The following is a 13,618-nucleotide window of genomic DNA, read 5'->3' as shown; positions in this document are numbered from 1 at the left end:
TACCTGAGTGAGAGGGGCTGGGAGTGGGGCCAGGGCCCTGGCATCCACCTGTGTAAGCTGTCAGCCCAGGCTGCGGGGTGGTCGCGGTTAAGACACAAGCCTCAGGTTGGCTGAGGCTTGGAGACAGCCCTGCTGAGAAGCGGTTCCTCCCCTGGGGACCTGCCTGTGCCTGCTGCCCTGGTCGGGCCCCCCGGGGGCAGGTGACATGTGGCCGGATGGCCTGCGGTGTCCCAGGACAGTTTGACCGGCTCCCAGAGACATGAAGTGCTGGGGACAATGGAGTGCGTTTTCTCTGAAGCCAACTTTGTTTGCCTTAAATAGCACTACTTTGTGCCACGGTTAGGTCCTTTCTACTTGAGATTGTCAGTGTGCTTTCTTCTCCTGAAGATGTTGATAGAAAGTAGTTTTTTTAAGTCTTGGTAAAATGGGGAACCACACGCAGGGGATGCTACACTTAATGGGTGTGATATCCCTGGCATGGCTGCAGAGCTGGGCCACCCCTGAGAGTGTGTCTGAGCGAGCGCCCCAGGGACCCATGCAATGCTCAGCCGCCCTCGGGGGCAGTGGGTCCTCCACTGTTAGTTCCTGGCAGCCTGCGGCAGAGGGACTGAGCCCTGAGGCGGGGTCATCAGGCACTGCCCCACTGCCCCGGAGCCTCTGGGAGCTGGCACCATCTACTTGCATCTCTGCTCTGCTCCTGGTGGTTCCTCCTCTCTGTTGGCGCGGTGCCGCCTCCAGCCACCCTCTCCTCACTGCCATCCTGTTTCCATGTCTCCAGCTGCTGCCGTGTGTCACTCTAGCATGAGATGGGGTGGGGGTGGGGAGATTACCCTGGGCTTCCCGTCTTCCTGCTCAGCATTCCTTTTCGTGTGTGTGTGTGTGTGTGTGTGTTGTGTTTGGTGCAGGGGCATGCTGGGGGAACGCGTTAGAAGACAGTTCATGATTTAAGGCTGGAGAGCTCCCCAGGGCTGGGCCCTCCTGTGCTGGGAGCAGGTGACTACTTCTTAGGGTCCTGTGGGGCAGCTTGGCAGTAGCTGAAGGTGACACTCCCATACTGTAGTCTCCAGACGGGTTTAGACCCTAGGCTGGTGTTGGAGGTTGTTTAATGCCACAGTCTTTTTATCTGAATGCTGGCTTGGTAGCACAGTGGAGAGCTACTTAGAAAAGCAGGATTTGGTGGTTATGGGGGCCAAGGAGGGCTCACCACAGGACAACAAAGTAATTTTCCCTGTTGTGAAACGGGGGTGACCATTCATTGTAGGACTGTTGTGAGGATCAAATGAGGCAAAATACGCATAGTGTCTGGCACACAGTAGGTAATCCATGGGCTGCGATAAAACTTTCCTGGGACATCTAGGAGAGGATTAATCTTTATGCATAAACAGTTATGCATTAGTTAATCTGGGTTAAGATGCATTACAAATTAAATGCATAGCTCTCACTTGCTCGTCTAGGGACTGTGGCGCAGAACCATGGGCCAGGCAGAGGTGGGGTGCTCTCAGGAGAGGCTGGACATGCAGAAGCAGGGGTCCATGCAGCCCTGGGCTTGACTGAAAAGCTGCCGTGGATGAGGGAAGTAAACTGATGGGGAGAGCAGGAGAATAATTTCGCGGAACAGAAAAACCTAGTGAGGGGAGCACACGCCTGAGGTCTGAAGTCTGAGCTTGTGTGAAACAGGCGAGGAATCTAAACACTGTTGGCGTGGAAGGCTGTAAGCCCGCAGCCACGTGGACTCGGCGGCCGATGCGGATCTAGGCACCCACTCGCGCGTGCCGGGGAAGCAAGATTCTTCCATGATGTTGGCACAGCCGACCAACCTTTGGCCCGCTTGCTGGTAGGAGAGGCAGGCTGGGAGGTGGGATGCCACCCACCTGGCCCCACTCCCAGGGCAAGGGAGAACAGAGTGGTGCAGGAGAGATGTCTTGCCGCACCAGCAGTGTTTGAACTCCCAGGTTGGCTGGAGGGATGGGATAGCCCTTGACAGAGGGTGCTGTCAAGCGGTGCTGAGAGCAGACTGAGCTCTTAAGGGGCCCCGATGGAGGTTTAGTGGCCAGAATGTGTGGGGGCCGGTGGAGTATGTCCATGACAGTGAGTCTTTCATAGCTTCCAGGAAGATCAGGGAGGGAGAAGTAGGCTTACAAATCCCATGGAGCTAAGACACGGACAAAGTGCAGACGTGGGTCCCTGTTGTGTTGGAAGGAACACTGTGGGAGAGCAGAGCCAGCAGCCGCCCTGTCTGCTGAACACCCTCAGGTGTCCTCGCAGGGTCACAGTCTCTGTGCAGCCGGGATGCTTGAAAGAGGGCCAGAAAACCAGAGATGGGCAAAAAGCCAGCTTTTTAAAGAGACTTTGGAAATTATACGAACTCATGAACTTTATCAGTGTTTGTTCTGGAAGGGATTGTTTAAAAGGTGGTGTGCAAGTGGTGAAGGATGGAAGTAACTTTTTTTTTAAGATTTGTTCATTTATTTGAAAAGCAGAGTTAGAGGCAGAGAGGGAGAGAGAGGTCTTCCATCCGCTGGTTCACTCCCCAAATGCCTGCAATGGCCAGAGCTGTGCCGATCTGAAGCCAGGAGCCAGGGGCTTCATCCGGGTCTCCCAGGCGGGTGCAGGGGCCCAAGGAGTTGGGCCATCTTTTACTGCTTTCTCAGGTCACAACAGAGAGCTGGATTGGAAGAGGAGCAGCTGGGACTTGAACTGGTGCCCATATGGGATGCTGGCACTGCAGACAGTGGCCTTACCCTCTGTGCCACAGCACCAGCCCTCCTAGGAAAGTTTTAAAAACCAGTGTCTGGGGGTCAGCGCTGTGGCGTAGCAAGTAAAGCTGCCACCTTTAGTGCCGGCATTCCACGTGGGTGCTGGTTCGTGTTCCAGCTGCTCTACTTCCACTCCAGCTCTCTGCTATGGCCTGGGAAAGCAGTAGAAGGCCCAAGTGCTTGGGCCCCTGCACCCACGTGGGAGACCTGGGAGAAGCTCCTGGCTTTGTATTGGCCCAGCTCTGGCCGTTGCAGCCATCTGGGGAGTGAACCAGCAGATGGAAGATCCTCTGCCTCTAGCTCTCTGTGACTGTGCCTTTCAAATAAAATAAATAAATCTTTTTTAAAAAAGTCTGGGTTCCACCTCCCAGGAACTCTGGGGCTCCCCAAGTGCATCTAATGTGTAGCTCGAACAGATACCCTCCTCCCAAATGCAGATGAGACTGTGAGGTGATGGCCACCTGCTGGGACTCCATTGTTCACCTGAGTCTGCAGTAAGCGCCTGAGTGGTTCAGCCTCACTTCCACCTTGCTCCTCAGTGGACCAGCTGTGGGGCATCACCTGGGGCGTAGCTGAACGTGCAGAGGCTCTGGCTCCACCCCAGACCTGCTGAATCAGTACCTGCTCCTTAACCAGCTCCCCAGGCGACCTCATGGTGATGAGTTTGAGGAGCTGACCTACAGCACGTCTGTGATTTAGAAGGGCAGGGGGCAAAAAGAAGTCATGATGAACAGGCGAAGATTTCCAGCAAGGGTGAGGAGGATGGGCCAACCTGTGGAGGCATACTCCATGTGTCCTTTGAGTCTAACGAGTTACTAAACCCTTTAAGAGCTGGTATGAGGTCAGAAGCCTCACAAGATGTTCGCTCCTCCACAGCTTGGGTGGGGACCTTGGTGCCCCATGGGGTGGCAGGAGATGGTGGTGGGTGTGTTCATAGAACCTTGGGCTTCAAGGAAGGGTCCGGCGGTCACAGCAGAAGGGATGTGTGTCCTTGTCAGAAGATGTAGGGCATGGGCATGTCAGATTCTGAGTGCGGGTGCTGGTGCAGCTGTGAAATTGAAAGAACCCGGATGCTATGGAGATCTGGGTGATCTGGAACAGGAAGCTCTAGCCGGACTTGGTGGAATTTCATCCAGGTAAATGCAAACTCCTGTGCCTGTTTTAGAAAATAAGACACGCACAAGGCAGGTACCCTGGTTTCCTAGAGTAGAGCTGAAACCGTGAGGGCTGTTGGCAGCCTCGATCTGTCGTGTGCAGGACTGTGCACAGTGAAGGAGACAGGACCATGCGGCCTGCAGGTGGGTCCTGGGTGTCGGGGGGTAGAGCTTTTACCGGTGGAAGGTCTGAATGGGCAGAGTGAACCTGTGCTGGAGAAGGAACTGCTTCTTGCCTGCAGCTGTTCCCACACTGAGGAGCCCTCGGCCCCGGAGGTCCCCGTGTGTGTCCTGGGGGAGGCCAGGTGATGACCGGCAGGGATGTCGGGAGGACCCTCGGACTGCAGCGCAGGCTTTCGTGGTTGGGGTCTCCTGCTGAGATACTGTACAGTGTGATGTTGGGTCTGTGCTCAGATTCTGCTGCAGAAGAAACGGGTTGTAGCAATTTTTGGTCAAGCTCTAGACTTCATCTCCTGCCTCCAACCAGTCAGCTGGGGTGGTGTGAGGTCTGTGACCTTCTGAACCCCTGGGCCAGATGTTACGTGAATGTGCGCTTGGGGGGAGGGGCCCGTGGCTCTTAGATGGTTGTTGAGAGTATCCCTGACTCCGAGCTGAAAAAGCACGTGCTGTCTGAGCTGTACAATACGATAGCCATTAGCCATTTAAATTAAGATGAAATTAAATTGAGTAACTCGGCCACTCTAGCTGCCTTTCAGGCACTTCGAGCTACATGTGGCCGGTGGCCTGCGTGTGTGTGGGTGGGGGGAGGCAGTTCCATCAGACCGAACCGCGTGCTAAATACAGTGTGGCCCGTGGCCCCTGAACCCTAACCAGAGCCCCCTTCGAGTGGAGGTAAAAGCTGGATTAGCCGCTCTAACGGGACGGGTTGGGTGAGGTCTGTGGCAGAGTGCAGTGCCTCCCTGGGGTCCAGCCCGGCAGAGCAGCTGCGGCTGTGCCTCCCCTGCCTGGTTCAGGGAGAGAACAGGGTAGGGGTGCGAGTGTGGCTTCCCACCCCAGGGCTCTCCTGGCCGCTTCCTGCTGGGAAATAGGACTCCTCCCCACTCCCAGCCTTGGTCTGCAGCCCCAGTGAACCCTGCTCACACTGACTTCTGGCCCCCGGCTTCCTCTTCGTGGATCACGCCCTGCCCATCGGCCTGGGGGCCGGGTGGGTTGGAGACCGTCAGCCACGGGAGTTGTCACTAGTTCCCCACACCAGTCCCCATTGCTGCTTTACAGCTCCCTTGTGGACCGAGCCTCCACTGCTCAGGAGGAGATCTGGAAAGGGGAGCGGCCCCTTCCTCTTCCTGTGAGCCTGCGGCAGCCTGGCTGTTCCTGGGAGAGTCCTTTAGGGTGGCGGTGTCCCCTGCAGTGTGGAGCAGACAGACCCCTGGGTGGCCTTGTCTCCTTGTTATTTGCATAAGAAATCCAAGAACCTAAGATTATATTAATTGCTGAGGATAAGGGGAAAAGCAAGCTGGCAGCCCAGTGTGGAGTAACTGGCGGCCCTTCAGGTGCCTCAGATCCGGGGCAGGGGGCGCTCACTTGCTTCAGGTAGCAGGGACATTGGGTGGGCCACTTGGACAGCTCTGCTCCTGCCCCTGCTGGCTCTGAGGAGTGCAAGTCCCAGCTCTCTTGTGCACCCAGCCTGGGAGCTGGTGGACAGAATAAAGCATCCCCCTGTGCCGTGAGAGCAGCAGTCCTTGATCCTCAGAATGGGAGCTGCACCTAGGAGCACTGGGCAGGCTGCAGGTACCCCACGGTCCCCGAGCCTCCAAGTGGCTGCTGGCCACAGCCTCGGGAGCAGGGTGTGGAGTTGCTGGATCAGAAGTGGCAAAGTGCTGGCCTGGAGTCCCAGTTCTGAGCTGTTCTTGTGGGGAACGCACTGGGTGACCCCTGCCTTTTCTCCTTACTGACTGTTCTGCCCTTCAAGGGTAAGCTCTGGGTGCCCTGGTTCCCTGAATGATGTGGGAATGACCTGGAGTCCCAGGAGAGCGAGGGAGATGGCGGAGTCTGTGTCCACGCCGAAGCGTGGGGTGAAGAGGGACACCGCTGCCCGCAGTGTCTCTGACCCCAGTCCTGGAGGAAGGCAGCATCTCTCTCTGGTGCTGCTTCAGGACAGCATGGATGTGCAGGCGGCAAACTGGGGGCTGGCTGTGTGCGAGGCGCCCCTGCAGAGGGGGAGCCTGGAGGGCAGAGACCGAGCTTGGCCGCTCTGGGCCCACAGAGCCCGCACACAGGGAGGGGAAAGGACTTGTTTCAGCGTAGTGAGGTGTGAAGGCCGCGGAGCGGGATGGGCTGCCAGGAGGAAGGAGGCGTCGCCCTGGTACCTGCTGTGTCTGAAGCTGCTTCTGGGTCTCATGCCTGGTGGCAGAGGTGCCGAACGATGTGGACAAACTGCTGGGCGCCCCTGAGGCTGCTCCCTGGCCCTGGAGGTGGCAGGCGACATGCTTTGTGTTTAATCTTCCGGGAAGTCTTCTACCGGGCTCCCCTGGCTTTCTAAATGCTCAGCACTCATGTTCCCACCTTCTTGTGATGTGGCCCCTTGTACCTGCGTGGCGGTCCAAGGCTGCTGCATTAGGGGTAAGGAGACCCACAAGAGGTCTCGCAAGCATCCAGGAGCACGTGCAGGGAGTGGGCAGAGCACCGCCTGCCACCCGTCAGCCTGCGTTCTGTGTCAGTGTGGGGGCACGAGGTGGGGGAGGGGGGCACGGGCGGGCTATTGCCGATTGCCCCGCACGGGCTGGGTTCCCTGGTTCCGTCTGCTTCCGCTCCTCCAAGGAGGAGCATCTTTCTTTCTGTTGCTGGTGCTCCTGGCTTCCTCCTCCCCGCTACTGCCGTTGACACAGACTTCCGCTGCCAGAGCTAATTGTGAGGCCTGATCAGTGAATGAAGGCAAAGGCAGTTCCCATGACAACCGCAAAGAGTTTCAAATATAGGGGATGATGTGTGTGTGATGGGTTGCAATTACTTGGGTGGAAATTGATGCGTGGACACCGGGGACTTCAAACATAGGCTCTGAAGGTGGAAGGGGGTGTTGGGTTTCTTTGGCAGGATCCTTTGTGTGACAGAGAGGGAAGGAGGTCCCAGACTCCCTCACGGTGGATTCCAAGTGCCTTCAGCATGTGGAGCCCTGGGCAGAACCCCGCAGGGGCTTCGGAGAGGCACGACTCGGGCCATCCTGGGTAGGGAGGAAAGGCATGTACAGAGAGACAAATAGCAGTACCAAGTGTCAAATGAGAAACGTTAGAAGTGCTGTCGGCTCGAGAGGACTGAGGAAACCCGAGAAGGCTTCCTAGAGGAAGCAGGGCTTGAACTGAGCTCTGGAGTAAAGCCCTGTGGAGAGTGACCTCATTGAGGACACGGCTATGGCGAGGGAGGAGAGCCCTGTCTTGCTGTATCCGCTGCCGGCTCTAGAAGAGGTAGGTTGATGTGAAAAATCGTAGAGCTGTGCAGCGCATTCCACGTCAGCCCTGCTTGGCCACTTTCTAGCTGTGTGGCTTCAGGCAAGGTGCTCAGCCTCTCTGTTCCAGCTGCTCCATCTGTAAAATGGGCACAGATGACTGTCTCACCGGTTTATCTTGAGGGCTAAATAAGATGTGGAGTGTTGTGCTTTGGTCTTGGGGTGTGTGTGTGTGTGTGTGTGTGTAAGACCTGGCCCTGGGGACATCCGTGTTCCTGAGACTCTCAGGGTTACGGACTTTGTGTTCTCTGAGTGGGTGAGTCCATTTGCCTCTCCCTGCTGGGAAGAACTGGAGGTCGAGGTGTAAGGTGTAGAGGTCCCTTGGCCCCCGTGCAGAGGGGTCCCCAGTACCTCTGGCTCACTCTGGTCACTGGGAAGTCCCAAATGTAAAACGAGGGGGCAGAGAGAGCTGGGAGGGGAGGGTCATGTGTAGCATTGAAGAGTGTCCAGGCTGGAGGCAGAGTGGCCCTAGCCTGCACCTCTGACTCCCTGGAGCTCCAGCACTGCCGGTGCCTTGGAGGAGGGGAGACAGTGGGTTGGAGACAGGAGCAGGTGGGCTGCCCTGGCCACCACAGCCCCTTGGTGATGGCTAAGAGCTGCTGGTGGGCAGGGCAGGCACTGGACGGGGGTGGGGCTGAGTTAGCACAGGGAGTCGGGGTGAGGACTTGGCACCAGGGCTCCTGCAGCGTGAGGAAGGTGTGTGCTGGCTGACCAGATCCGAGACTTGGCGGCAGTTCTTGGCTCCCCCAGAGAGCAGGTGTCTCCTCGGGTCCCTGAGGACCCCAGTGAGAGCGCGGAGACTAGCCTCCCCTGCTTGGCGCCCGGTCCCTGGCCTCTCCACCCTCCTCGTGTAGAAAGTCGCTTTCCAGCTCTGTGCAGAGCCTAGTGAAGTGGAGCTGACAGGGCCCCCGCCCACGTGGGGAGGACCGCCGTGTAAATAAATGACTGCGCTTGGTCGTAACTGGTGCCCTGGAAGAGGCAGCATGCTGCCGTTGGTGCTCGTGGGGGCTTGGCAGTCGGAGAAACTGGCAGGGAGGAGGCACCGCTTGGATTGAATCTGGCACCCCCGTAGCTTTGCAGGTGGGCGCGGTGCGCAGGGGGTGCAGGCAGGAGCAGCGTCGGGAAGTCTCTGAGGCGTGAAAACATGACTCTTGTCAGATCTGTGGCATAAAGGGAAGTGGCCGGGTTCCGGTGACCCCGGGCCTCTTTGCATCTCCCTAGGGTTGGCAGAGAAAGATTAGAGAGCTGGAAGGCGCAGGTCCTAGATTTGAGTTCCAGCCCGTCACTCACCAGCCGTGTTGACAGGAAAAAACTTAACATGCCAGTCGGTGGTTTCCCGGTAAGAGACCAGGTTGTGTATGGACGCAGTCTAACGAAATAACCATGGTGCGGCCGGCGTGGCAGCGACAGCGTTCGTCGCTACTGTCCAGGCAGCCCTAGTCTCTCCTGTCTGGCGGGCTGCATGGGGGCTGGGGGAGTGGTGCAGCGGTTTTGAGTCCAGCATAATGGAGGGGGGACAACATCTGGCCTGATCATCATAGGAGTTCAGGGATGCAAAAAGCCCAGTTTCCTGCCTTAAGCCATGACTTAAGACTCCGTTCCCTGGCTCTGCCTCCCTGCGTGCTGGGCTGTCCTTTCTCCCTAGGGGAGCAGGGCTGAGCCGTTGTCTCCTGGAGGAGGCAGCTCTGTGAAGTCTCCTAAGGTAGCTCCTCCTGTTCTGAGTACCCTCTCTGGGCCCTCGGGGAGGGGCTGTGATTAGGCATCGGTGGTGGAGTGGGTGATGGAGCGAGTCACTGGGTCGGGGGCTCTCGGGCACCCTAACTGGGCCTGTGAGTCACCTCTCCCTGACCTCGGCTTATTCATCTGTGGGAATGAGAAGCAGCACCCAGTGAGCTCTTCCCGAAGTGGAGAGCGGAGGCAGCAGCGGCGCCTCCAGCGCGGTAGGCACCAGGCTGTTTCTTCCTGGGAACCCTCACAACTGTGGCAAGTAGCTGCTATTTGTAGTTTCACAGATGAGCAGGCAGAGTCAGAGAGGTGAGTTACCACGGAACCCAGAGCAGGGTACCGGACGGCCCTGCGGTCCGCTTCCTGGGAGGCGGTGGGGTAGAGAGGGATGTGCCGGGGATCCCCGGGGAATTAAACCCTGGAGCCGCTTGTGGGGCTTCCTCTTCTCTGTTCCCCCTCTGTCTCCTGGATTACAGCCTTGGAAGGCTGAGTCTGGAAACTGGAAGGGCCGGAGCTCTTGGGGTCTGGGTCCCCTCCCTCCTGTGTGTCCTGCAGCACTTTCTCGCTCCCCCCAAGACCTTTGCAGGGTGGTGGGGAGGCTGTCTGAATGGACTTGGGCCGTGGGGTATGTGCAGGTGCCAGGGGTGAGCATCCCGGAGGGAGGTGTGTGCGTTTGTGTATCCAGGCGCTCAGGGCAGCCCCGTGAAGCCTTGAGCCACAGGCAGTGTGGGCTCCGCGGAGAAGCTGAGGTGGGAGCTGGGCGGGGGAGGGAGGAATCTGACTGCAGAATGGTTAAGAGTACCGCCTTTGAAGCCAACCGACCTGGCGCGGAGCGCTGCTGTTTTCTGGCCGTGCCGCCTCGGTAAGTTGCTTCACTTGTCTCCTCATCTGCAGAACGGGGTGAAGGTTCGTGCTGCCTGGGCCTCTTCTTGGAGGGCTGAAGGGGCCTTTGCGTTTCTTGCTCTCATCACAAGGCCTGGCACGGCACGGCACGGCACGGCACGGCAGGGCAGGAATCCCACCGCGTCCGCCCGACTCCGGGGCGCACGGTCTGCCATGGCGGACTCTGGAGACGCAGAGGACGCCGTCTGGGTATCACCTTGGGGTCCCCTGGAGGCGGGGAGGCAGGGGCTGCCCGGGGATCCCCGCCAGCCTGGGAGCGGCCCGCAGCGGCACCCTTGGCGGCGCCCCCGCCCCCGCGCGCGGCTGGGCAGGCTCGGCAGGTCCGCGCGCGGGGGCAGGGCCGGCGGCGGGGATTGGCTGGCGCGCGCGCCGCCCCCTCGCACACCGCCCGGCCTGCGGGCGGGGAGGGAGCGCAGCCGGCAGCTGGCCGCCGCCTCCTCTGCAGTGCCTCCCTCCGTGCGCTCCCTCCGGCGGGGATAATGGGAGGCCCGGCGGCCGATGCACCAGAGGAGGCCGGCCGAGGTAGGGCGCGCAGGGCCCTGAGGGGCGCGCGGGCAGGGCCGGGGTCCTTGCAAGTCCCGGGAGGGCTCATAGAGGAGAAATGAAAACAAAAACACTGGAAGACGAGGAAGCCCGTCCGAGGGCCGCGGCTCTGGGCGGCAGCTGGAGGCAGGAAGATGGTCCCCGCTGGCCTTTCTTTCCGACGCCCCCTGCCCTGCGCGCTCTCCCCTCCGTCCTTCCCGTGGTGCTGGGGCCTCCGCAGAGGGACTTTGCTGCTTTCCCGGTACCCGCCCGGCTCACCCGTCTCTGGCTTCTTTTGCAGGTGGAAATAAAGGCTGGTGAAGGAGCGGGCCCCTGGGGACAAGGGGCGGCTGTCAAGGTACCCTGTGTGTGTGTGTGTGGTGTGTTGGGAGGGGGTTGAAGTGTCTGACTGGATTGGATAAAAATAAAGGGTCTCCTCTGGTGATCCCTTAATCTCCCACTGTGTGTGCAGCAGCCGCTGAGGGGGAGGGGCGGCGGGGGTGTGGGCGGCCAATGAATTCTCAGGCCTGTGTGGGTTTTGTTTGGATTCTTTTTGCTTTCTCAGCTGGATGGCTTGGGTGCAGTTGGGGTTTGGTTGTTAAACTGTTTTTTTTTTTTTTTTCCTAAAGACATGTAACCCACTCCCCACCCCGCCTCTGACAATCTCTCCAGAATGTCCCTGGCACTGTTTGGTTTTCATCCAGTCTGCAGAAATCCCGGGGGTGAGGGGTGGGGGGTTTGACAGGGAGGGGGAATTGCGCTCTGAGTCTGAAGCTGATAGGGTGTCATTAGTCATGCTACTGTCACCATGGAGATGGCTGGAGAGGAGAGGAGGTGGTGGGGGTGAGGATATTTTGGGTAGGGTGGGGGCTGATGCAACATCATGACTGGGAAGCCAGCAGGCCTCTGCTGTTACTCTGGGCACGCTTGGGTGTCTGGGGGACTGGGAAGGAAGTGTTCCCAGGTGGGTGGAAAGCAGAGAAGGGGCCCTGAGCTGCTCCATGTGGCCGTCTAAAGGAATAGGGCTGGGGTATCTGGGGCAGAGGAGGTGAGGGTGGGGATGGGGGCGTGCTGGTCATTCCTAAGGAACCACGGATATCCCTCGCAGGTTGGCAAGGACCAGAGCCATAGGTTTCCCTGGGTTTTGCCCTGTTTTCTGGACTGGGGACTGCCGTGAGTTTGGGATTACTCAGCAGTATCATCTGCTGGCCCGGGGTGGAGGAAACAGGGAGCTAGCTCCTTGTGGCTGTCTCTGAAGAGCAGAGAGCCTGGGAAGGGGCAGGCTCTGTGGGACTTTGCCTAGCAGGGAGGCAGCCTGTTCTGCCCTAGCTCAGCCTCCCCTGGGCCTGGGCATCCTGGGAGCTGGGGGAGCCTGGTTGCTTGGGTAGCAGGTGGGTGAGCTGCTCGTGTCCCCAGATGCTCCTGGCCTCTCCTCCCTGGAAATCCTCTGCCGGCTTCTTGGGAGTGCTGTGGGAAGCTCTGCTGAGGGTGCTGGAGGTGGTTCCTTGCCACTTCACTGCCTGGGAGGGGGCGCTAGCTTCCCCACACGGGAAGGAGGTGCCTGGGCAAGGCTGCAGGAGCCATCACGAGGCTACTCTGACTGTCCCAGGGAACTTTAGAGACGAAGTGCTTAGGGGCAGGGCACAGTTTGACTTCTGGGCAAAGGAGAAGAGCCAGGTGGCATCACCTCCCCTGGGGAGCTGGCTTGATGAGGCTGGAAGTCAGGGGCCGTCACCTGGGATGAGCCTGCGGGAGGGCCCCAGGCAAGCAGAGGTCGGTGGGTGCCGGCGCTGCTCTGGGTGGGGAGGAGAGAGCTGTGAGCTCACCTCACACTGGCTCATACCCGTCGGCTCTCTTCTCCGGAGCAGAATCCCCAGGTTCCACCTCCGCTTCCTCCCCTGGCCTCCCACTGCTGGCTGGCGAGTTGTAGTCACGGAGCGCTGTGGCAGGGCCGTGGCCAAGGAGATTGTTCATGGAGTGACCTGCTCTGCCCCGCAAGCCTGCAGAAAGCAGGACAAGGGGATGGGAACAGATGGGCTCAGGGAGGGGGCAGCTCGCTCCCTCCTGTGTATCGCCAGCCTTGTTAGCCAGAGTTTCCCTCTCTGCCGGGAGAAGGGACTGCTGCCAGGTTGGTTGACTCCGGAAAGCACCCCTCCTGCTGTGGGGATGGTTCTCCCTGGCAGGCCCGCTTCTCCAGCTCGTTCCAAACATGTTCTCCGTTGCTCCCGCCCGCATTCTGCAGGCCAGGGCTGGAGGCTGGGTTTTCTGCAGGCTGGCTGGAGGGTCCCAGCCTCAAGTGTTGTGGGCGTGTGGTGGGGGCTACCGGAGCTGAGCGAGCATCTGGAGGAAGCTCCTCCAACAGGTCTTCCTCCTTCCTCCTCCTCCTCAGATTAGGGCCTGAGCTGGCTGCGTTTTTAAAGGTCTGAGGTTGTGTCTGTGCTTGTTCTCACTGTTGAGTTGTTTGAGGACTGTAGCTTCCTCCTAGCTAAGACACTGCCCAGTGGGCATCAGGGCTGAGCCTCCTTCCTGTTCTTGGTTCTACCCCCCACCCCCACACCACACACAGGATTTTCTTTCGTGACACTTTGCCGTGTCCCCTGTGTTCGGGGTGAGGCAGTTTTGCCAGATCTCTTCTGTTTTAAGATTCTGAAATAAGAAGTACATCTGTCCTGTGAGGTCAGTCCAGGACTCTGGGACACAGAACAAAAAGGGGGTCTTGCGATCTGTGTGCTGTGGGATGGGTGCAGGATGAGTGAGCCCTGTGAGTGCTACATGGCAGCCGGCAGGCATGTGCCTGCCGACTCCGTGTGCTGAGCCCTGCAAGGATTGCAAGAGCATCCGTGAGGGACGCACGTGTGTGGTGCCCAGCAAGGCACAGACTGATTGTGGCGATTGCGAGCGGTCACCTTCCTGCCTGGTGTGTTGCATGTCTACCTGTGACGTTCTGGGGAACATGCCATGGCACACGCCGTTGCTGCCGCCTTGGCAGCCCACACAGGAGTGAGTGCCCAGTGCCGAGAGCACCAGGCCGCCCTGCTTTGCGGCTCCCACGCTCTTACCCCATGGGAACCCTTGACGGGCTGAGGATGTGTGGAAAC

At 59.0% G+C, this 13,618-nt stretch overlaps 1 protein-coding gene across 4 annotated transcripts in view; it reads left to right on the top strand.

The window, feature by feature from the left end:
* Positions 1 to 13,618, top strand: part of TET3 (tet methylcytosine dioxygenase 3) — a 110,165-nt gene that overhangs the window by 4,485 nt on the left and 92,062 nt on the right. For 2 of the 4 annotated variants that reach the window (XM_051837376.2, XM_051837366.2), the window contains exon 3: positions 10,822 to 10,878. The exons of 1 other annotated variant lie outside the window; for it this stretch is intronic. In XM_051837376.2, the coding sequence (XP_051693336.2) occupies positions 10,822 to 10,878 (57 nt within the window). Of the gene's footprint in view, positions 1 to 10,378; positions 10,521 to 10,821; positions 10,879 to 13,618 lie in introns of those variants that run through there. One more of the 4 variants, XM_008254230.4, reaches the window with a different exon arrangement.

The sequence above is a fragment of the Oryctolagus cuniculus genome, chromosome 2, assembly GCF_964237555.1.
Source record: "Oryctolagus cuniculus chromosome 2, mOryCun1.1, whole genome shotgun sequence".
Classification (NCBI taxonomy): domain Eukaryota; kingdom Metazoa; phylum Chordata; class Mammalia; order Lagomorpha; family Leporidae; genus Oryctolagus; species Oryctolagus cuniculus.
Note: the sequence above shows the minus strand (reverse complement) of the source record. Positions and strands in the feature narration are given on the sequence as shown.